This window comes from Aquila chrysaetos, chromosome 15 (genome assembly GCF_900496995.4).
Source record: "Aquila chrysaetos chrysaetos chromosome 15, bAquChr1.4, whole genome shotgun sequence".
Taxonomy (NCBI): domain Eukaryota; kingdom Metazoa; phylum Chordata; class Aves; order Accipitriformes; family Accipitridae; genus Aquila; species Aquila chrysaetos.
Genome location: NC_044018.1, coordinates 26,049,111 through 26,070,872, shown reverse-complemented (window position 1 = coordinate 26,070,872; position 21,762 = coordinate 26,049,111). Strand labels below are relative to the sequence as shown.

Sequence of the window (21,762 nt, the reverse complement as noted above, 5' to 3'; positions counted from 1 at the left end):
AAGGGATGTGTTTCTTTAACTAGAACCAAAAAAATAGAGATGAACTTTTTTGTTGTTAGCAACTATGTGTAAACTTGCGTAGTCGTTTCAGTTTGTGCTGTGGATATGTTGACAGCTTATGTGTCGCTTACATTATTTCCCTGTAACTAAAAATTGCCGTTAATGTTAGTACTTGGGGGGGAGAAACGTGAAGAAGTGAAAACTATCCTATTGAAAAAGGATAAAATAATTTTAGTGAAGGTTCAGTACAGTTCTGGATAGAAAAGAAGAAATTGGGAGGTGTTGGTTTTTGGTTTTTTGGTTGGGTTTTTTTGTTGGTGGTGGTTTTTTAATCAAGAAGAAAATGACCCGCTTCTCTTGAGAATGTCTTCCTGTGCAATTGTCCCTGCTTGTGGAAAGTGTCGCTACTTCTTTCCTGCTTTAGCCTTAGGGAGGTACAGCGGCTTATGTACCTCAGAGTATATACCAGGTGCTACTAATAAATAATGGCCATGTGAGGAGCTGACAGATAACATTTGAATCATTCTACTGTACTGATGTTGGATGAGTTTTATCTGGTAATGTCCTGCCAGTAAGCAGTTTCTGGAACTGGAGATGTTCATGTCACGAACTGCAATGTTTTCTCCCTTGCCTCTGCAGCCCTCTCTGTCATTTCATGACTGTTGATCTCTTGGTTTTATGGGCTGTTAATCAGAGGTGTAATCAGTCACCTAGCCACAAAAATGATAGCAGAGCCAGTTTTCCCTTTTTTTTTCCTTCCCTCCTCCTCCCCAGCTAGCATTGCCAGCTATTCAAGGCTCTTTGTTAAAAGAGCTTCATGGTATTTATCTGAGAATTTCAATGTTGCTGGCTTTCTCAAGGTCCAATCCTCTTCCTCCTCCTCTTCCTCCTTGCAGAGGGATCTTGCAAGATGTCATCCCGTATTTTCCCTTAAAAATACAGAATTAAAAAGAACTTTGGGTTAATCTGACCTCATTATTTTAAGCTTCTCTGTATCTAGATTCATGATTAAATACTAAAGTGGGAAACAGTGCTCTTACACCAGTGGCTCTCTGAGACTAAAATAAACTTTATGAACTTTATATATGCTGGTAATGTCTAGTGTATCTGCTGCAATATTTGCATATTAGTATTTTCATTGTTAGCCCTAACAGATGGTATTCAGATGATTAAACTATTTCTGTGAGCTGAAGAACTAACTTTCTCCTCTTCTTTCCATTTCAGTAGGTTGTAGAATGGAACTTCTGGATAAAACAATCAATAGCTACCTTGATGTTTGGCTTGGACCCAGAGGTAAGATTTGTCAAAAATTAAATACATAAATAAAACTGATATTTAATTGCAGATACTAGAGCATAAGAAACAGCTTCCCTCTAACATCCTGACTTTGGCAGGTGACTACTTTCTTTATTGTCTGCAAAGCATAAAAATGTGTGATTCTGTAATAAATAAAAAAGTCTACTCAATGCTTCTGATCTTTCGACTTGAAGAGCTGCTTATTTTTCACCTATGACAATCATAGGTGCTATTCTTCTTACTATCAGTTAAGCTCGTGTTGTTAGTCTTAGTAAATGACTTCTCTCACTCAGATCTTTGCTCTCTTTTTTTTTTTTTAGAATTTAATAATAGCTTTTATTTAAAAAAATCTTTTTTTAATTTGCATTTGATGAAATAAAAATACTCTTGCCTTCATACCTAGAGCTGCTAAGAAATTTTTCACTGAAAAAATCTGTAGGTTTTGGAAACAATTGCTGCTTTGAAACAATTCTTTTTAAAGAAACAATGGTTTTGGTAGGTTTTTCACTGGGATAAAGTCTACAGGTGTAGAACAGCAATCCTGGTCAGCGTGAGGAAGGGAGAGGCAGTGGGACCGGGACAGGTAGTGGCCTCGTGGTGAGGGTTTCCAGCTAGGGTAGGGATGGCCCTGTTCCACCTGGTCCTGACCAGGAGCGATTAAATGTCAACATCCCCGTACGTAGTGTGCGTAGCAGAGCTGCTCAGTGGCATGTGCTTTTTTCCTCCGATTGCTTCAGTAGCGTCTTTTCTACCTCTTTCTTTGTCCCAGTGAAACGCCGGTGGTGGTGCCGCTTCCTTGCTGGACAAAGTCCACAGGAGGTGAAACAAGCCTGTGATCCTTCAAAGTGTGTTTTCTGTTTGCTTTTAGTAGGTTGGTGCCCTTGTTGCCCCACTCTTCATACTAAGCACATTTAAATTAGTCTAGATGTTCTGAGATAACTTATTGCATGTGCTGGTATATAGTCTATATTTGCCATGTCTTCAAAATAATGAGCCATAAAGGTAGCAAATCCAAATGATTCCCCGGCTTTCTTAACTCCTTCCCAACTTATATTTTAAGGCCTCAATTCTCACATTCAGGATCCACATATGACTACTTTAAAATTAAGTCAGGACTGTGAATGCCAGCAATACTTGAATTGTTCATTTACGGTTTGATAAACTTGGTTTCAATCTTTTGGGTCGACTTTAGTGAGAGGAGTGAAATACCGTGCTGTTGCTGGGTATGGATAACGCAGTTATGGTTCAAAAGGATCACGCGCTTGTCCCAAGTGTTCCCCTGAGATCCTCTTATTCAGGGTGGTTTATGTGCTTTACGACATGTTGCCAACCGGACTGGTTAGTCAGACTGGACTGACTGCTCTGTGTTTCATTGCTCATACAAGGACTCCAAAATTTAATCCTTTTGAGTAGCACATACATAAGTCTAATTGGGTTAGTACTGATTAGAAAATAATCATCAGGATCATCCACCAATAACCACAAAGGTATCTGCTCCACTCTTAGCTTTGCTGGCTTTGTGAGGAAATAAGGTGCGTACTATTGGGAAAGGTTGGTTTCAGAGAATAAGGGGGAGATAGTTGTTGAAGCTTTTCTTTAGAACTTAAGCTCATCTGTGGTATTCAAGATGGACGAAGATTCTGAATGGTAATGAGTATTTAAAAATAATAGCAGTAACAATTTAAGAATATTTTTGCCTCAGGAAGGTAATTATTTCTGCTTTCTTTAACAACTGTGTAACTAAAATCTTGGTGTTTGCAAAGGTTGTTTGTAATTAGCAATGTGGCCCTTAATAAAAGGGCTCGCTGCTCTTCCTTCATCTTTCTCCAGTGTTCTGGTGCTAGAAGCATTTTGGGTACAGCTTTTTGTGGATGCATTGAACTCTTCCCCTTACAAAATCTAAGTGTTTGTATGTTTTTGTTTGTTTCAGACCCCAGAGTAAAAGGATGGCTTCTTCTGGAGAACTATACACCTACCTTTATCTTCTCAGTCTTGTACTTACTAATCGTATGGCTAGGACCAAAGTACATGCGGAATAAGCAACCGTTCTCATGCAGGGGTATTCTAGTGGTCTACAACCTTGGACTTACACTGCTTTCTCTGTATATGTTTTATGAGGTAGGAGAAAAGGGGTTGGGTCGGGGTTATTTTGCAGTATCTGTTTTAATTATATTGGCTTATGTTGAAAATGATCTCCAAGGACAGTCCTCCTAAACCTGGGGAAACACCCGCAGAAGTGTTGCACCCATTCTTCAATGTCACTTCTCAGGGGAGAAAACCATAGCTGTAATGTTACCGCTAAGGATGGTATGAAACAAATCTTGCCTTAAACATCTGTGCTGACCTTGGTTAGCAATGTTTCAAATGCCCTTCTTTTGCTCAGTGCAAGCGAAGGCCTGATCTTTCAGCATGAACCTGGCTACTCCTTCAGTAACTCCTCCTTGTGTATAACTCCTCCTTGTGTAGAAGTCACGCTCAACGTGATTGTGCTGGTGCATTGTACAAAGTACTTTGTAGCAAAACTATGGCTTGATTTGGAGTGCAAAACGTGTTTTATTTAAATGTGTTTAATCATGCAGCCACTCTTCACATCTATTTCTGTAAGCTTGCAATAGCTTCTTTTGCGTCCTCTTAGTTTTGCTGAAACAATGGCACTGATGCTGTTGTGATTCATCTGTTTCTTGGAAGTTAAAATCTGAACATACAAATATATTTCAACCTGAATTGGACTTTCTGGGGACTTATTTTCTTTCCTAACAAAACAAAGATTTAGGCAGTATCAAGTTTTCCACTTCCCAGAGAGCACTTTAGTTGCTTTTACTCATAATTGTATGGCTTTTATTAAAGTGAAAATGAAGAACTATGGCAGTGTAAATAAGAATGTGGTCAGAAAATGATTGAGTGTGTGGCTTTAATGTACAGAATATTCTGGCTTGCTTTTAACCAAAAGTGTTTCTCCTTTCTGTAAGGAGAGATTTCATTTTCAACATGCGATTATGAGCTAGAGCTAAAACTACTAATTTATTTTCTTTTGGTTTTTTTTTTTCTTTCTTTTTTTCCTTTTGGCATTTGCTTAGAAGTATATGCAAGCTGTAATTCTCCTTTAAGTTTGTAGTTAATTCTATAGTGTTTTACAAGGTGAGTGTTTAGATAGGAAGTGATTTAAAATTTAAAGTTATTTCTCTTGCATAGTGAATTGTCTAGTCAAAGGTTACTGAGTTGGGTTATTAAGAACTTTGATACTTAATTCTTCAGGGGGAGCAGTTTTGGATTCAGTAGGTACTTGGAACAACTCGTAATCTTGATGGGTTTACATTTCTAACCTCCCTGTCAGGATGTTATAATCCAGAAAAAATTGTGTGTTGATCTGTTTAATTTGTCTAAAAGTAGTGTTGCTGTGGACTTCATGTACAACATCTGCATTATTTTATGCAGATATTATTTATAATTATATAATAATCTATTGTTTTAACCTCCAATTATGTTATTGAGGGTTTACAAGTGCAGACTTTTCTTCACTTGTACTAAGTGTGGATAAAACTCTCAGGATAGCCAGTCTTTTTTCCTTGAATACTTGGAATAATACTCATAGTTTCCAAATGAAAATTACTGTAACATTCTGCATGTTGCAGAACCTGCTGATAAATTTAAACAATAGAAAAGATCTGAACTGTTGATCTTATAAATGCCTTTTTCTTGCTAACAATGAACTGGTTACCAAGAAAGGACTATTTATTGTATGCTGAAGAAGTCCTCATACTTGTAACCAGCTGAATAGCTTTTATATTGTGAAGGAAAGAGACAACTAAAATACAGTGAATATTAAGGCTCTTCCTTCCTATATAGTGAAACACTTGACATCAAAGTGAATATTGCTCTTAACGTAACATTATCTATATGGAAGTGTTCATTGGTATTGTTGTAAATATACCTTCTCTTTATAAATGGGAATACACAAAACTACAGTGCTATGAAGACTATTAAACTCATGACAGTTGCAATAGAATGCGTTTGACAGCACTTACAAGCTAGACATGAGGGCAAGCGATGTTCTGCAACAAAGGACTGATCCCATAGAAGTGCTGCCAAGTAGAGAACTGTGCTGACATAACACCGTGCTGCTTGATGTTTGCAGGGAGAGAGCTGAAGGGCCAGGTGATAGGGAAAAAAAATCAGCTTCCTGCACCTCCAGGTACGTTCTCTAGCTGTAGTGCCTCCGCAATTACCTGTGTCAGTGCAAAGCAGGCGAGACACTCACTCGGATCACGTCAGTCGTGGAAATTTGGCTTTGAAGGATTAGCCGTACATCAGTAGCGCTTTATAGTACACATACTCACTTTTAAAATAAAACGGTGAAGAGCAGCATTCAAAAAATAAATGTAACTCCCTGTGCTCTTCCTTGTTGTCACTTTAAGTTTCAGCTGGATTAAACTTCTTTCAGTCCTGGTTTGAGGAAAGTCATAAAACGTCACCACTTATGAACTTGTTTAGTAGCCTGTCTGAAAATAAGCTGCTTTAATAGCTTGCATATGATACACCTGAAACACTGCTTTGGAGTTTTTCCTGAGTTACGGCTGTGGTGGTTCAGGTCATGATTCATAGCATCACAGCTCAATTTAAATATTATACGACCAAACCAGGATGTTAAAGTGAGGCATCCTCCCAACTAGAATGAGAAAGATGACCTACTTGGTTTTCTGACCTTTACATCTGCATGTTTGTATGCAATAATGTGGGGGAAAAAAATTTTGCATTGTAGGGTTTCTATAATTCTAGTTACTGTGTACTTGCACCATTTGGTCTACTGATATAATATAGTATAACCTTATCTTAAAATCACTAGGAATCTTATACTTCTTATTTGGAATTCCTAAGATAGTAGTTTCTGTGTGAACTTGCTATAAATTATTTATTTAGACATTTAATGTCCGGGCTGGGTTCTGGTACTAGCAGAACAGAGCAGTGGCCTGTGCTTGTCCCAGACGATATAAAAGGCAAGGCAGATCTAGGGGAGCAGGAGAGGTTTCTCCAGGCTGACCCGTCACTCCCCTACTTCAAGAACAAGCGATGCTCATTAGGGGCAAATAATGTTTTATTCTGCATAAATCTACAGGGCTTGGACTTTGAGGGGAAATCACACTCCTGCCTTGGGCAAGGTCAGGAAGGGGTGGCCTCCTGCGTGGTGGAGACGGTGCGTGGCGGGGCGGCTGGCAGAGGGTTATGGGACAGGGGTTGATCGCCCGCTGGCTGGCACGGCTCTGGCTGAAAGAGCCGCAGAGGCAGCACTGCCTCCACCCGCGCCGCTGCCCTGCGCCGGGATCACAAGTCCAGCTGTCTTGCGACGCTGTGAGTACGGTCCGTGACTCTCTACTCGAGTCTCGGCTGGGTAATTTGGCGAAGTAGGGAGAGTGCCAGGTACCCAGTTATATGGCACGCAGACCTATTTTATTTTGGGAGTGTTTGTTTGCAAAACTGTCCAAGTGATCTGGACCACCCGGACTTACACTCGAGAAAACTGGTCAGTGATGAAGGCTCACTTTAAGTCACCTCTTTACTGTCTTTTTTCTTCATCTGAAAAATGAATTCCCTACTGAATCTGCCTGAGAAAAGCCTCAGATTTTCCTGATGAGGGAGGTGTTGCATATGCTGCAGGAAGGGCATCCGAAGAGCCGCACCCTGGTTTAGGAAGGAGGGGGCTTGGTGAAGGGGAGCCGCGGCACCTGAGCCGCGGGTGGTAGCTCGCTGCCAGGCTGCTCTTTCCTCTCCCCTTTCTTTGCCTACAGGTCCCGAAGCCCTTATCTCTGTCCCGAGGTGACTGTGTTCATGTAAAGGCAAAATTTCCTATCTCTGCAGGCATTTGCTTTCTTTGCTTGGACACGTGAACTTCTGTTTCTTTTCACTCTAGTCTAGCTGTGCTTTGAAGCTCTTAAACCCATCACACCTTGACAGAGTGATGCAGTGCTGGGTCCCTTATCTGCCCCTCTCCACTGAGTCTCAGACTTTGGTTTTATCACGAGAAGACAAAATCCTCCCCAGTAACACTTCTCCTACAGCCCAGTCAGACTGGTGTTAGTGTGCTGCTTTATTTTGGTAGCAGAGTTGATTAAAAAAGCACATGCCACAGCATTTTAAAGAATTCAGCAATGGAATTCCAAAACGAAAGCAATATAAAAAAGAAGATTTCAACGCAGGGGAAGGAAGTACGAGTTGCTTGAGCACAATAGCAGCTTTGAGCTGCAGGGTTTTTCCCTGAGCTGAGGGACTTAACATTGACTTTGAGTACCGTTTTAATAGGCCTATGAAGGAGCTGTCGCTCTTTGTGTCATTTAAAAATCATGTACTCTGGTGGAAATTATTGTAGTCGGACTTTTCTGGACAGGTTAATTTCTCAAGAGAAGATGTGCCTGTGGTTGTGCATCAGCAGTGCCGTTAGCAAGCCTGGGCTCCTGCCAACCTGAAGATGAAGGACCTCCTCGGGACAGCGGGCAGGGAAAGGTGGTCTCAAGCCTGGGGTGGCTGAGGAGCCTCCAGCCTGCTGCTGGGCAAGTTGAGGGCTGCCCTACAGTAGCTGTGGGGAGAGGTTAGAAACTCCGGCCATCCTGGAAGCCATTTATGACACCTCTGTTTATTGCCTTCTAGGTGGCACGTAAGCAGCTCCCCGGTGCCGCACACCCAGCCCTGTGCGTAACGGAGCCATTTGGGAACCACTCGTGGTCAGGTGGCCCATTGGTTTTGTTTGCTGAAGCCTTCCAGCATGTGCTGAAAGTATTGTGGGTGCAAGAAATAGTGGTGTCAGGCAAAGAAGCAGCTGGCTAACTCAGGAAAAGGATTATCTATGTGTTGTATGTTGCACCAAGCAAGGTTTGTGTGCAGCAGTAGCAGCTTTCCACTATTTAGTTCCTTCTGTAAAGGGAGGGATTAAATTATTTAATAATAATTAATTTATTAATCATTATTTATAATAATAACTATAGTAACTGTTTATATTATAAAAGATGTTACCATTTCCTACAAACACTGCTTTGTTTCTATCATTTAAACCCCTGTGGCTGTGAGAGTATTGCAGCTCCTAGCATATTATTATATGCTCTTCTGGAAACAAGGGAGTACTCGAGTTTAGCTGAAGCTACCTATAGCCACACTGATGCCTCTGCCCTTCAGAGAGGTGGGATCCATCCAGACACCTTTGGTTGCGTTACGCGTTAGGTAGTGAACCTGTATTGTTTGCAGGGAAAGCTCTTTGGGTTTCACTACGCTAGCCTTTCCTTGGAAGAAGTTTATGGACTGCAGCGTTAGTGATGGATGCTATTTGGATTAATTACAATATAAACATTGTGATTATCCCTCTATTCCTAACGCTTCCTTGAACTATGAGAACTGTATGAAAACATCTGTAAGCTCTTAACAACATGATCACAGCACAATGTGGTCTTCTGTCTGAGGGACTGGCGGGCACTCGTGAAGCCGCACAGGCTTTTCCTCGGTGCCCTAAGAGCGGTTTGGTGCAAGGCTTGCTCCAGTCCTTTAGCGGGGTACCACTTTTAAACTGGTGTGCTTTGCACAGCCGTGCCCGCCTTGTGGCCGGGAGAGGAGTCCTCCCATGGCTGTGTTCCCTTTGCTGCTTGGATAGAGAAATTGCTTGGGTCTGCAGTTGATGTGCACGGCTGCCCTGCTCTCACTCTGGCAGGGTGGTATTGATTTATCTCTAATACATGAGATAATTCCACGTCTATATGTTGTTATGATGTAACTAGATGTCTTTTTTTTTTTCCTAAATAGTGGCAATAATTCTGTCTCAGAAGGTCAAAAATAATGACCTAGGCTGACTGGGTATTTTAAAAGCTAATTTAGGGGGAAAATGAGGCATGAAAGAAATAATATTAGGAAGAGGTAGATCATTTAAGCGATAATCTTTATTGTACCTTTCAGAATTAGCTTTCCATTCACAGTTCTGAGCAGCATTTAATCGTACTAGTTACTATAGTCCTTTAATCAAGTGATGATTTTAAATGACTTATGGTACAAAGAGTGTTCCACCATGGCTTTGCAAAGCTCTTTTTTTATTCTGCACGAGCATAGTTAGGGCCAAAAAGGGACAACTTGCTTGTGCGGGACTCTGTCTCTGCCTTTAAAATGTTTTTTGGGGCTAGCTGACAATTCTTTTTTTCACTTGGGAATTGTCTAAATTTGTTACTCCTCTCCTCATGCTATTCCCAAGAGGAAAAACACCTTTATAAACAACATCCAGTGATCCCTTCTGTCGCGATATTAAAGGGGAGCTCGCTCCTGTCCTTGCACCCTCGCCCTCCTCCCATCCCACCCTCGTCCTGCCCCTCCATCTCCCCTGTCCCTCAGCCTCCTCCAGAGCCCGTTTCAGCCAGCCCCTCGGCAATGGGCTCCCCGTCATCCTCTCGTGACTAACAGCAGGTCGTTACTCTTAAAAGTAATTCCGTCATGTTTCGGGTGTTATTTTTTATGCCAGGAAGTCAGGCAGGCAACGGCGTATCCTGCCGAGGAAGTCACTTGTACTGGGAAGAATGTAATGTACTCAGGATGAGTGAATTATTTAAAAAGATCTTGAAGAATTTCAATAGAGTAAACCATCAGTTGTTAGCTGTTAAGGATAGCAAAGCTGAAGATTTGCTCGGTTACACAGCTGAAAAAATTGTAGTCAGATCTCTGTGTATAAAATTTCTTTAAAATGTAACTTTTTCTTTCCAAAAATAATCAGAAGAAAAATATATTTACTTTACTTTGGTTGTTCACTTTCTCCAACAATGAGATCATCAGCCAAGAAGGAAAGATATTTCTTGATCATCTGTCTGGAATATAACTGTGCAAAACACACACACCCTATGTGGGATAAGATGCTACCTCCTATTTTTATTCTGGTATACCCCAATTGGAAGAATTTGTTAATTCACCCTCCACTATGATTCGATCACTGCTTGGAGCTTGGATTCAACCTAATGCCACACTTGGGTGCCCGTGAGTCCCTTGACACCAGATGTCTCGGCAGACCTGCTGTGGAGGTTTGCATCTGCCATAGGGTGCAGCCTTCTCCCCAAATAACACTTTATTCTTTGATCTTCTCAGCTGGTGACAGGAGTATGGGAAGGAGGATACAATTTCTTCTGTCAGGATACACACAGTGGAGGAGAAGCTGATATGAAGGTAATGTAATCGAGACTTGTAGCTAATAACATTTCAGATTGTCTGCTTGTGTGTAAGTGGAGAGCAGAACACTTGATTATGGGGATTTTGTTCAAACTATATGCTTTTTTCCCCTCCTTTTACAATACAATGGGCAATGTATTGTCAAACATAATAGTTAATCTACAATATATTCATAGTTGGTATTTTGGTGGGTAATTATCTGTAAATTTTCAAGTGTTCCCAGGTCAAAAAACAAGGGCTTGGTCTTCAGACTGTATCCAACCACTGTGTGTTGTGACTCCCCTTCTCCTTCTGGGATGTGGTGATGATTTCTTCTGGTCACTGTTCGGACCTCTCCTTTACAGAGAGCACTGCAGGACCAACTCTGGTTAAATATTTTCTTGTTTCTCTGAGGACACCTCAGGTGCACAGCAATAGCTTCATAAAACAGTCTTTGTTATCCTGTTTTCAGCTGTAGCTATGGGTTTGTACCTAGATCTCCTATGGAGAGACCTGAGGCAGAAGCATTACAGAAGATCTCAGCAGTGTCTTCAATCCAAGTAGTGCAGGACAGAATCTGGATTTTAATTACTTAGATAGCAAAAGGCTTGAAAGCCCCCCAATGTGCAATGCTTCTAAAACTTGTTTCCTCCTTTCTAGATCATACGTGTCCTCTGGTGGTACTATTTCTCCAAACTCATTGAGTTCATGGATACCTTCTTTTTCATTTTGCGGAAAAATAATCATCAGATCACTGTTCTGCATGTCTACCACCATGCAACGATGCTGAACATTTGGTGGTTTGTTATGAACTGGGTGCCTTGTGGTCACTGTAAGTACAGGGTTACAGTGGGGAACACTTGCAACAGGGGCCTTGTTTTGGTTTTCTTTTGGTCGAACCAAACATCTCCAGTACCTTCAGCTGCTGGTTTTGTTCTGTCCCATATTAAGCTGCTTTGCTGAATTGCAACTATTGCAGATAGTTGCAGGAACTAAGCTGCCTGCAGAGCCTCTAGAAAAGGCATGCCTACATAGTTTGAAGAATTTTTGTGGCAGCGTGACATTTATCAGCTGCAGTAGTCCAGGTCTGATAGCTGTCAACCTTGCTTTCTCTTTTTTGCGGTGGTTGCGGACCCTCTAATGAAACAATACTCTTTTCCAGGTCAGGACCAGAAGCTTGTTTCAGCTAATGAAAGATGGCTAATAGTGACTCTTGTCCTTGTATCTGTCAAGTTCACTTGAGATGTTACTTTCTTAATTTAATCTCATTATACCACTAGCCATAACAAATGGTTTCAATTAAAGTCTTGTCCCCTGAGCACTAATGAACTTGACTAAATGCATCTTAAGTGGAAGATTTCCATGTCTCTCTTGTCTAAATCCTGCTAACCTCTGGCAATCTTGCTTTGATTCTTTAATTTCATTGCTTTTAGCTGGCATCTAGTTTCCTAACTGCATTAGCGTGGCTCAGTTGTGGTTCAGATGTGCAGCTTATAGATAACTGGCTTTGTTGAACACTCATCCAAGAGAAACCATTTCAAATCCAGTGGATGTGAACTACAGGCAGTGCAGACCAAGAGGCTGCGTTGCTCAGGAAGGCTGGGTTGCTCAGGAGTCTGCTTTCTGAGCCAAACAACATAGAAACTCATATTTGTTTCATGTTGTTGGCACAACAGTGAGTAACGCTGAACTTATAAAAAGTGTGCATCTGGAACCACATTCTTCTCCAGGGAAGTCAATCCCTGTTTATACAACAGTCAAAAGTGCAGATACTTAGAGTCTATCTTGTGTTTGTGTGGTCTTGAAAATACTTTTGTGCTATTTCTAGTGATGTGTTTTTCTTCTTCCGTTCCAAGCTTTATGTTCTGCTTGGTTATCACAGTTCTATGCAGTTTGGTGTTAAGCTAAAAGTTTCTTTAATGACTAAAGGTGCTGTAAACAAGGACAAATAAAATGGCTAATTGGCAGTTTCTGAAGATACCTGTTGCTTTTGGTTATAAATGACAAAATAGGCTCTTGCCTGGAAGGAAGTGAAATAAGCCTAAAATGAGATGGGTGAAGCTATCGATTGTTGGGCATGTTTACGTGCCTCCTTTTTATCAGCTTCCTCAGTTTCCTTGAGCAGCTGTAATGTAGATGTGAAAAAGAAGAAATTGAGGAAACAAAACCAGAAGGTTGGTATAAAGTGCACAGCTGCAAAGCAGCTCAGCCACTCTGTTGGGTGAGCAGAAATAAAATTGGGGGGGGGGGAATCTCTTGCCTTTCTTCTAAGAGAAATCATATTTTAAATAGTAACATATTTTAAATAGTAACATTTTGAACTTGTTATTTTTGTAGGTTCTATGTAACAGCGTGTTCCTGGTAATGCAGTGTACTTTTTTTTTTCCTTTGCCCTTTTTTTAGCTTACTTTGGTGCCACACTGAACAGCTTTATCCATGTCCTCATGTACTCCTACTATGGATTGTCTGCTGTTCCAGCAATGCGTCCTTATCTGTGGTGGAAGAAGTACATCACTCAGGGGCAGCTGGTGAGTGATTAGCTCTTCAGTGCTCCAGCAGGCTCTTGTATTTGTGATGAGGTCCTCTTGTCTTTACTGAGTTAGAAAATTTTGGCAGGGGGTAGAAGAAGGGAGAATGAAGGCTAGTACCTTCTACATCTTCAAGCGCCTAAACCGCCTTAGAAATCCAGCTTCTGCACCTCCGTTTGCTCTGTTTTCAGGACCATGGGGAGCTGGGGATTGATGGTGAACACAAATCAGTGCTGAGATCAGTGGGATCTTTCTCCACCTCCCCATGTTGTATGGCTAGATGCATCTGGGAGTCGCAGTGCTGGGTTTTCTGGGACTCGCTAGCCAGGGAGGAGGGAGAAGCTTTTCTTCCAAGCCTGCTTGAGCTAGCGCACTCTTCTCTGTGCTTGATTGCTCAGGCTGATGTTGAGATGACAGACCAGAAACCACTGCAACACAATCCACAGCCAACAAGGCTCTTCATTCTAGTCCTGCGGGACAATGGCTTTTCTGTCTCACTTTTTGCATGCAGTTGTAAATGGTTTATTAAAAACTGTTCAATATTTCTGGTCTCCTGCACTTTAAATGGGCAGATTTTTTTCTCTTGTAATTCTGTGTTGGACTCCTTGTATCCATTTGTATTGTTTCCTGTGTGTACAGTGATAAAGCCCAAATGCTGTGTACTGGAGGTGAAAAGAGCAATGAAATTAAGCATTATGGCAGATGCTGTAGTGATACTGCACAAGAACCAAGTTTCAATGTGTATAACAAGTCAGAATACCACAAGGAAACGTGCATGGGTGTTCTCTCTTCCCCATTTTGTAGGCGGGGAAACTGAAGCCTAGAGATAGACTTTTTTGTTATCTTTCCCCCACCTGCCCCCCTTAGCACCCTCTCAGAGCTGTCAGTAGGTTTATTAACATTTGCTGGTGATGATTAATAACATCGCTGCCAGCAATTCAGTGTGTTGATTCTCAAAATCTTTTTCCTTTTTTTTTTTTTTTTTTTTTAAAGCAACCTTCCTTCCTGAAGGATGGCAAAGTATTGTAGCAGTGGGCATCATTGTTTGGGGTAGGGGGAGGTTGCTTTGTGGGTTTGGGGTTTTTGTTGGTTTGTTTTTTTTTTCTTTCCAGATTTAGGCTCTATTCTTCATCCTGGTTGTTTGAGTGCTACAGTGTACAAGTGTCTTGGTGCTTCAGTTGCTCCCCTGGCTATTGTCATAGCTGCTTTCACTTCCCTGCCTGCTCTGCATGCATAGCTGTTAGGGCAGCAAAATAGCAAAGCAGAACACAACAGTCTTTCCCTTTTAAAATAAACATTCCCTAATCTGGTAGCCTTCATGTAAGGATGAATTTTGCCTAAGGCCCTCTGCAGCACTTAAGCCCAAACTCTGTTTTTCCAAAAGAGGTAATTGAAAGTAATTAAAGCCTGGTCCTCCTCCCTGCCTCCCCAGCTTCCCTGCAGCCTTTACTCCAAAAATTCTTCCCCTGGAGCCATATGTCAGGCAGTCCCTGTCTGTGGGAGGGGATCATAGGATCTGTGTGTAGACCCAGTGACCTCAGATCTTTTGCAGCTGAAGCAGTGAGATGTAGATCTACTCTGTTAGGATGGTAGAGTCAAACCCCAATGAGCTCTCACTAGGGAGAAGGTGGTCTTTGTTCCTTAGTATATTTATAAATCAATTCTACATAAGATGCTCTAAAATGGAACAATATTAATCAAATAAAAACACTTAAACAACAGACTACCACAACCTGAATGTCTGCTAACTTAGGTTTACACTCTTAGTAAGACAGAGAAGACGAACTCGTCAAACACAAAGTATTACATATTTTGTAATTGTTTTGGAAATAACTAATGAGATTTTGGTCACTAATGGCTTTTTTCCTTCTTGCATTAATGTGCTTCATTTTTCTTTTTATTCTCTCCCCAGACTCAGTTTGTCCTGACAATCTTCCAGACCAGCTGTGGTGTTGTTTGGCCATGTGCATTTCCTCAGGGGTGGCTGTATTTCCAGATTTCTTATATGATTTCTTTGATTATCCTCTTCACAAATTTCTATATTCAGGTAAAAGTTATATTCACTGACTCTGTAGCATTCTGCTGGCTGTATCTCATTGGAAAGCTGTTTACAGAAATATATGCTTGCAATACCCTTTTGCTATTTTCCAGTAACGTGCATACGTTCTTAAAGTACTATACTTGTTGGTCTGCTCTCCAGTTTCGAATCTTCTTATGTTTTGTATCCATTCTGTAATCAGAACAATTAGTAATTTCAGCAAGTGGAGTGGCACAAAAAGGCATTTTACTAATGCAGATAAGGGAGAGGAAGAGCTTTATGTAAGAAACAGCTTTCCAGTCTGAAATAAAACAGCAGCCTGTGAACCTGTGAAGCACCTGAAGGAATTGTTCATTACTGCTCTTACAAGGGGAAATGCTGATTTTATATCCAGGGAAACTTCCCAAACTCCCAACAGACAGAAAACTGGTTTTGGCTCACCTTTACAGGCATTTGTTTGTATTTCCATATGGAAAATTAGCATTTTGAGTTGTATTTTCTACAGAATTCATTTCATGTCTGAACAGATCCAGACTTGGTATATGTTGTTCTGAGGAGTTCATAATCAGGCTCGGTGCAAAGATGTACCCATCTTCAGGAAATCAAACCAACCCAGCCTGCTGCCCCCAAACAAGCAAACTCTGTTATATTATTTTAAATGTCTCTTGAAAGATTTGAGCATTGCAGATCTGGTAAGAGTGATTCATGGGGGGAAACATAGCAGGCTTCCCTATCTGATCTTCTGGTACTACTTAAAATCAGTTCTGTGGTTCATATCACTTGCTGCATATGAACGTGCTAATTAAACATGATAGTATAATCCAAATATTACTTGACTTTCTTCATCAATTTTACTCATATTTTAACGTTTAACCATTTAACTTTCTTTCACACACACATGTTTTGGGAAACGCGCTCTTGTCAGGCAACTGAGTCCCTTTAGACTCAGTCCCTTTAGTCCCTTTAGACTCAGTCCCTTTAGTCCCTTTAGACTCAGTCCCTTTAGTCCCACAAAGACTAATCCATGTATATTTTTTCACTGTCTGTAATATTTTTTTGGTGTCCTGAGCCTCCCTGATCCTGTTAGTTTTTGCTTCCCATGTTGGCCAGTGCAAATTCCTTTGACATTTCTGTCTCTGAACTTCCCTCACTGTTCTCATTTACCCACTTCTTGTTCTGGCTTTGTTTGAGATAGTCACCTGCAGTGAATCAAACCTCCTTCCTCACTTGTCATTTTGAGTATATTCTTCTGCCATAGTCTGTTCATAAAATTGCTTCCCTGGTTTCTAATTTACTGTTAACTTAACACTACCAATGCTACCATCATACTACCAAGGTCTTATTCTTTTCTGGTGAACTGATTCTCTTGCTGTGATGAATGAAGGGCATAGTATAGCCTCATATACAAAAAATGCTAGAGCTTGTTAGACTTTGCCACTGGCACGAGGTCTTTAAAAGTGACGGATGCAAGTTTACTTTTGGATTTCTTGAGTGATTGTGAGTAAGTGGTTATTTATATCTATTTAATCAAAACCATGTGTCTTTCCATATATTCTAGACTTACAACAAGAAGGCATCCTCGAGGAGGAAAGAGTATCAGAATGGCTCTACGGCCACTGTGAACGGGTACACAAACAGCTTTTCTTCCCTTGAGAACAATGTGAAACAAAGGAAACAAAGGAAGGATTGAAGACCAAACTGAAAAACCATTTTGATAACCCCAACAACAAAATCATCTGATTGTAAGCACAATGAGTTGTGCACTAATACTAACGGCTACTGTAACTATTCCTGCCTAGAATAGTGTGATTTATGTAGGACTTAACCAGTGCAAACACCCTAGAAACTGTATACAGAACATAAAAGTAGGTTAAAGTTTAAAAATAATTCTGGGCTGTCACTGACCCCGCTATAGACTGTGGAAGGGAGTATTATCATAGTATCCGACACTGCTGTTGCCTTACTAGTCAATATGATAGGTGCTGAATTATGATTCACAATTTGAGAACACTGTAATCTAAACCTCCATTTTTTTTACTGTAGATCATGCATGTGATTGTAGAGGTAATTTGTACGATGCTGGTTTCAGTAGATAAACACACATGCCTTAAATTAAAAAGCAGGGCCCAAAGCTTATTACTGGTTTAAAAATTAGGGTATATTTCAACTTTTCAGTTGACTGACTTTTTATTAAAAGGTCATTTAGAAGAATCCATTGATCATTTTACTGTTCTGTATGTGATACATGATGTTACGTATCTCTTACGTGATACAGTGAAATTGGAAATGGCGCATTTAGTTTTGTGTATTTGGCTTTAACTGACTAAACAGTCACGAACCAGATGGAAAAGTTATTTTACCTTTTTAATAGATCTTATTTTTTTATTTGAAGTATGTCACTAATGTAAAATTAATTGGCGCTTACACAGTCCAGTAAGACTTAAATATCGTCTCTAAGGTTTAGAGTATATACAGGGTGGACCCATCTTTTTTTTTCCTCTTTGTTTTTTCCTTTTTTTTTTTCTTTTCTTATTTCTGAGAATTCTTAAATGCTAAATGAAGAGTGGTTTTTAATATGGAAACTGGCAGAATTTCAAGTGTTATTACCATAGCCATATCCACATATTAGGAGCTACTGTTTTAAGTCTGTGACATATCTGAAAGCGTATTTAAAAATGAAGATGGAAAGATGCTTTTCTGATGGAATTGTCTGCATTTGAGTTGGTATGTGTACTTCTCTTCATGTAGCATATGTTCATTTTTAAAATGTGCCTAACACAAACGTGTTTTTTCCCCAAATAAGCAAAATTAAACATTCTAAGTCATACCTGATGTTTTTTAAACGTTACTGAAATGTGCTGGAAATGTCTGTTTCTGTAATGTGAGTTGTGTATATCACCGGTAATGTCTTGGCTTGTTATCTGAGGATTTGGTTTGAGTGCGTGTTAAAGTTACTCCTTCTTGTAAAATCTTGCCTTGCACGTATGAGGAGTCAGTTGCAAAGCCAATATCTATTGCTGGTATTCTGGTATCTGCTGTGGTGGAGTTTGGCTTATGAATATTTTATTCATTAAGATCTGAAAAATTGAATTGTGCAAGACATTCTGCTGGTTGTTGCTCAAGTTTAACTATTTGTTTTTTGATATTTATATAAATGCCGGTTTTAACATGTTTAATTTTTTTTTTTAAATTAAATCTTTTTAAAAATTTTTGCACATCTCTTAGGGAATTAATACGTTCTCTCACTAGCCTGGTGGGTTTTCATTCCTTGTTTTGAAGGAGACAGTGTCTGTTATGTTTACATTATCAAAGCTTGTGCGTGTGTCTTCATTTCTAGGTACTGGTTTGCAGAGTCTTTACATAGCTCAGTACAGCAGCTATAATGTTCAAAATAGGCTGTCTAAATGTGCTAGAAATAAACCCTTGGCTCATCTGAATATACCTACATTGTTAATGTTTGACATGGTTTAATCATTAAAACACTTTTGATGATCTCTGCCTGAATTCTGGTGGGTTTGTACAGGTACAATGCATTGCCCCATCCTGTGTCAGGCCAAGGAGGAGCCGTTGTGATGGAAGGACAGCTGCAGACATTTGGAGAAGTTAGCGTACCAGAGAATTGGTAACAAAATCCTTACAGAAACCTTTAGCTGTTACTAAACGCTGTTCCCTTGCCTGGCTGTAGAAATACTTGCCCGTGTGATGGATTAAACCTCCCGCTGGGATTTCTGACTCACTGGATGCAGAGCAGCCCGAATGGCTCCAGGACGATGAGTGTCAGCAGCAAAGCTTAACGTGGCCGAGAGGGACTTTCCGCCTCAGATATCCTGTATATAGAACGGGACTAATACCTCTTTCCAGAATGGGAGCATTTTTGCAATTTCCTTATAGCTCCCCTTGCCATTAAGTGATTGTTTCTGAGCCCTCTCCGATTTGAGTGTTTAATCAATGCGTTGCAACAAGCCCAGATAGCCTGGTGATGGCCTTAGTAAAAACAGAACTACTTACGTAGCTGTCTTCTCACTTGCAGGGTCTTAAGATAAGGAATGTACACGAGGGAAATGGGTTTTGCACTTTGTGTGAAAGGCTCAGTGGCTTCATGCAATGCTGGTCTCCTCTGGGAGGGAGCTCCAAATACCTGAGATGGTTGCTAAGACAGTTTTGTCTCCTGCACATTCAAATTCAACTTTGAAATTGAGTGTTTTTCTAAGCCAGGCTTAGTAAGGTGCAGTTGTTTGGATCTATCTACAAATCTACAGGCAGTACCTAGAAGGCAGAAGCCACAGCAGCAACCTGGCCTTCCCCAGTGAGCCAGCGGAGACCGGGCTGCTGCGCTCCGAACCCAGCCTTCAAGGTCAGTAGCACGTGGTGACAAAATGTGGTGGCTTTATCATTGTTTGGCACCATGTAGATCCAGTGACTTTGTCCAAAAGTGGCAGGAGATGTGGTCTTGGGAAGAGGTATAGCATCAGTAGCGTTCATACCTGCAGGTAGAAGATTGTGGCTCCTGGGTACTCGTAGAGTCTCAGCAGCAAGTCAAAAATGTCTGAGAGCTGTAGGGGTTAGATCAGACATCACTTTACCGTAACTGACAACCAGACTGACGGACCGAGGCAGGAGCCTTGGGTCTACCCACCTGGGTCGGCTTCCAACGCGTTACCTGGCCTGGGGCAAGTAACAGCCTTTGGATTGCCTCAATTCCCCAAGCACCTGCGGTTTTCCTGATAGACAGAACTGTGATTGGTGCTTGGGATTATAAGAGAGTCCTCCGAAAGGACTTTTCGAGTTGTAAAGGCTGGAGAGATGGAAAAAAAGACCAATTGCTGCCAAGGGGATGGAGAGGTTTCATGTAACGTCGGCTGAGGAAAATGAAACACTTCAGTACCTACTTGCAGAGTGAATGACCTTCAAAGCTTTAAACTGTTAAGATCTCACCAGCTCATGAGCTGACCAAGTCCCTTCCTGTACTCGGGCCCTACAGCCTGAGTGGTGGAGAGGGAGGTGAATACTTTTGTTAAGCTGTGAATGCGGTAGGTAAGCTCAAGTGCCCAGAACACAGCTTTTCTTATAGCGGTCCTGGCGTGAAGACCCTGAGTGCTGTGTCATGGATGTGCAAGCCACCCCTGGGGCTGGGGTCACTCGGGCGCTGGGATTCCGGAGTTGGCAGAGGGTAGTGGAAAAGCAGAGAACAGTTCTGGACATCCAGGAAATCTTTGTGGTTGATTGTGTATTTTACTTAATGCAAGGCAGATATTAAGTAAGTGCTGGAGCTTCTGATAGGACTTCTGCCACCAAAACTGGGACAAAGAAACCCCCAAAGCCCCAAACCTAATGGAGAGCTGTTCTGGGGGTTGATTCTACCTTTGATATTAGGTAGCTGTCTTGAGGCGTAATTTGATAGAAATGTATGAGACTGGACTATATGTTGTTAAAAGGTACACATTCAAAAAAGAGATGTAAAAGTAAGCTAGATGCAGAAGAAAAGTATAAATAACATCAGAGGCCAAATTACTTTAACAGTGTGGGTACTGCTGGGAATCCCCTTGAAGTAATGCGGGGGGTGATTAAAATATGAATAGAGATCTTGTGTTAGAGAAATGCTGCTGAGAGTTACGTTGGTACAGAAGATTAACCTTACATTGTCACTGTTATCCTCATGCCAAGAATTACTGAACCAACAAAGGTGATTGTTGTAATCATCAGGATGTTGCAAGAACTGGTTTAAAAAGCAAACCTGAATTCAATTTTCAACTTTCAATCCATTTAATTTAAATAGATGGATATACAAAACAAGATCTGTATGTTTCTCAACTTTGGTAGAGCAAGTTTGGATGAGCAGGGGAAGCTAGAGTCCCCAGGGGCTCCAAGGACATGACTGAAGCAGAGGGGTTATATTTTAAGTCAAAGGTGCTAAAATCATCTCAAACAGGAAGGGGGAAAATGAGTAACAAAGGTCCGGGTTAAAAAAAAAAAGTGTGTTTTGTTTAAGTAAGTCAAGCTGGGATGTGGAGAAGGAGGAAAAAGAATTACGCATCTTGTATTTCAAGGATATATAATGTAGATACTATATTTTCTATAGGAAAAACATAAAAAGTAGTCACTGGTAGGCTTGATAGTCTGATTTCATTATGATGAAAGGTTTCAGAATAAATTAGAAGAATGGTTGAGTACAAAGTAGCAAACAGAAAATGGGAGAAAATGTAACAACTTTTCTGGAAGTGATCACACCTGACTTACCCATAGTGTTGTTTAATAAAAAATACTGTGTAGACAAAGGAAATACATCTTCCAACCATCTGGAATAGGTACTATTTTTCATCTTGGAAATTATTATCTAAACTAGAGGGTGTGGTGACCAGCAACAGGTTCTGTGGACAAGCAAGGGTCAAACTGATGAGAAGATGGGTTGTCTCAATGCTTTCAGCCTGAACGGAGCCCATTAATAATGTTTTTAGTAATGACCTTGGTAAAAAAAGTAGGAATATTTGCAGTGATGTTTACAGATGACAGCATTAGGAAGCACTGTCAGTGCCAAGGAAGATTATATATCCTACAGCAACAACCAGATGACCTTGATGGCTGGAGTAAGAGAGATGGGATTAGTGTAAATCCCCCTTAGGGGCCAGTAACAATTTCAGCTGTTTCCATGGGTATTTTAGTTGAAATGACTGAAGAGGAGAGAAGAAAAGATATTTGAAAATCATCTGTTCAACAGCTTGGAGCCGCTACTATGAGAAAAGAGGG

At 40.8% G+C, this 21,762-nt stretch overlaps 1 protein-coding gene across 3 annotated transcripts in view; it reads left to right on the top strand.

The window, feature by feature from the left end:
- Positions 1-18,510, top strand: part of ELOVL5 (ELOVL fatty acid elongase 5) — a 38,979-nt gene extending 20,469 nt beyond the window's left edge. For 2 of the 3 annotated variants that reach the window (XM_030037647.2, XM_030037646.2), the window contains exons 2-8: positions 1,225-1,293; positions 3,227-3,414; positions 10,393-10,470; positions 11,113-11,284; positions 12,856-12,980; positions 14,893-15,027; positions 16,577-18,510. In XM_030037647.2, coding sequence (XP_029893507.1) covers positions 1,236-1,293; positions 3,227-3,414; positions 10,393-10,470; positions 11,113-11,284; positions 12,856-12,980; positions 14,893-15,027; positions 16,577-16,708 — 888 coding nt within the window. In that variant the 5' untranslated portion in view covers positions 1,225-1,235 and the 3' untranslated portion in view covers positions 16,709-18,510. Of the gene's footprint in view, positions 1-1,219; positions 1,294-3,226; positions 3,415-10,392; positions 10,471-11,112; positions 11,285-12,855; positions 12,981-14,892; positions 15,028-16,576 lie in introns of all 3 variants that reach the window. The other variant, XM_041128874.1, reaches the window with a different exon arrangement.
- Positions 18,511-21,762: the final 3,252 nt, after the last annotated feature.